General features: G+C 46.2%; 1 protein-coding gene across 1 annotated transcript; it reads right to left on the minus strand.

Moving 5' to 3' along the window:
• Window positions 1-267: 267 nt before the first annotated feature.
• LOC109169437 lies at window positions 268-1,215 on the minus strand. Its single transcript, XM_019318318.1, has one exon. The coding sequence runs from the start codon at window positions 1,213-1,215 to the stop codon at window positions 268-270; it is 948 nt and encodes a 315-aa protein (XP_019173863.1).
• Window positions 1,216-2,183: the final 968 nt, after the last annotated feature.

Here is a 2,183-nt window from a genome sequence, read left to right on the forward strand (position 1 = left end):
GTAGTGACCGTACCGAGTCCGAAATGCGGTTTTAGGAATATCCTTGTCAGCCACCTTTATCTGATGATACCCCGACCTCAAGTCAACTTTGGAAAACACTCCTGCGCCACGAAGTTGATCAAACAAGTCGTCGATTCTTGGAAGAGGGTACTTGTTCTTGATGGTGACTTGGTTCAAATCCCGATAATCGATGCACAATCTCATACTACCGTCCTTCTTCTTTACAAACAACACCGGAGCTCCCCACGGCGATGTACTTGGCCGGATTTAACCATTGTCTAGAAGTTCTTGTAATTGGGTCTTCAGCTCTTGCATCTCTGTCGTTGCCAACCGGTATGGGGCTTCAGAAATGGGTGCAGTGCCCAATAAAAGATCCACCGAGAATTCCACTTCTCTCGTAGGAGGCATACCCGGTATTTCCTCGGGAAAAACATCAAGGAACTCACGGACGACGGGTATGGCCAGAGCTGCCTCTCCTTTTGCCTTCAAGTTCTCAACCAAACACAAGAACAACTCATTGCCTTTCTCCATGTACCTCTTCATCTTCATCATAGACACTAGCTTAATCCCGGGTTCTTCCATCTTTCCCCGATATGATACCCTTTTCCCACTAGGTCCTCGTAGTACCACCTTATGATCTTTACACAGGATTTGGGCTTTAAACTGCCCCAACCAGTCCATACCTAAGACCACGTCTATCCCATCTAAGTCGTACTGGATTAGATCGCTAGGGAACTCTTCTCCCTTGATGTTGATCTTGATGCCCTCGAAGAGACGGTCACACGTCCCAACTTCTCCCGATGCTACCTTCACGTTAAACTTCACTCCAGTGCCCCCAGATAAGCCCAACTTCTTCACGAGTCCGGGTGACACGAACGAGTTAGACGCTCCTGAATCGAATAAGACTGTTGCAGGGATGGACTGCACGTGAAAGGTTCCAACTACTACATCACTGTCACTTGTTCGAACTTCACTTAAGGTACGCATCCTCTCTTGGGGTGACCCTTCCGCCGGATGGTGAACCTCTATCCTCCCATGCCCTCTTACATCCTGGAATGCCGGCAAGGTAGCTGCACTAGGACTTACTATTGCGGACGTGCCACTCCGGATCCACCGCTCAATCACCCCAGAAGAGTTACTAGATTCGGCCAACCGAGATTTCTTAACCACTTCACTCACGTCTTCAAACGTTGCAGCACGCTGGCGAGGAGGCATTGCAGACTTCTGCTACAACAACGAGGTTACCAAAAGATAGCACACAAGCAAAGAACAGAAAGCAGCACACAGCTCACCGCGTAACCTAGACTCCTAAGCCTAACACTTAGCTTCTTAAGGTCTCTTAGAGGTCTCAAACCACACTTAGCCACTTAGAAAGTCTAGACTTAACTCTTCCTAGGTTTAAACCTAGGCTCTAATACCAACTATAACACCCCCCCCCCCCCCCAAACAAGCTATATAAAAAGCCTTAACACATGTAGATATCACAACAAAACACTAGCACATCGGAAGATAAAAGGAAACTGGATAAATGAAAATCCAAAACATGGGGTGTCACGCCACGTTTACCAACAATTATAAACGCTACGGCAAAGTCTGCATGGTTCACAACTATCCCAAAACCTCATGAGTCTATCACTACATCGACTCACAGGCCGTAAAGCAAAGGAAAGGTACTATACTATCAGGTACTACACTCCGCTCTCGTCTAGACATCACCTGAAAGAACACAAATAAACATGGGATGATGCCCAGTCAGCGAATAATGCTGGTAACCCACCAATACATGTGAAATAACATACATAGGTAAGATAAAAGCTGTCAAACCATTTTCGAAACGGAATACATATATATAAGTGTAAAACCAAGAGTCAAAGCCAATATAAGACTCAACACCCTCAACAAACAACACAGGAACGCATCCCAAGACCACAAGAACAACACAACTCACAAAAGAGTCAAGGCATGATCTATCATCACTTAATAGATCAAAACCCGACAAGTACAACGCAAAAGAATAACACTTACACAACCGGCAACACATGCCAAGGCCACACATGCCTTTGTGATTACACACGTCACAAGAGAAGAACTCACCACAATGGCTACAATAGCCCTCGTGACATCACCCATCACGAGTTGATGTGCCTGCCTTATGCCCTGTTCCAACCTTATTGTAACACCCC

The sequence above is a fragment of the Ipomoea nil genome, unplaced genomic scaffold (assembly GCF_001879475.1).
Source record: "Ipomoea nil cultivar Tokyo-kokei standard unplaced genomic scaffold, Asagao_1.1 scaffold3314, whole genome shotgun sequence".
Taxonomy (NCBI): Eukaryota; Viridiplantae; Streptophyta; class Magnoliopsida; order Solanales; family Convolvulaceae; genus Ipomoea; species Ipomoea nil.

Bases quoted from the DNA above. Each gene is read 5' to 3' on its own strand.
- LOC109169437 (XM_019318318.1), bottom strand. From the start codon at position 1,215: ATGCCTCCTCGCCAGCGTGCTGCAACGTTTGAAGACGTGAGTGAAGTG.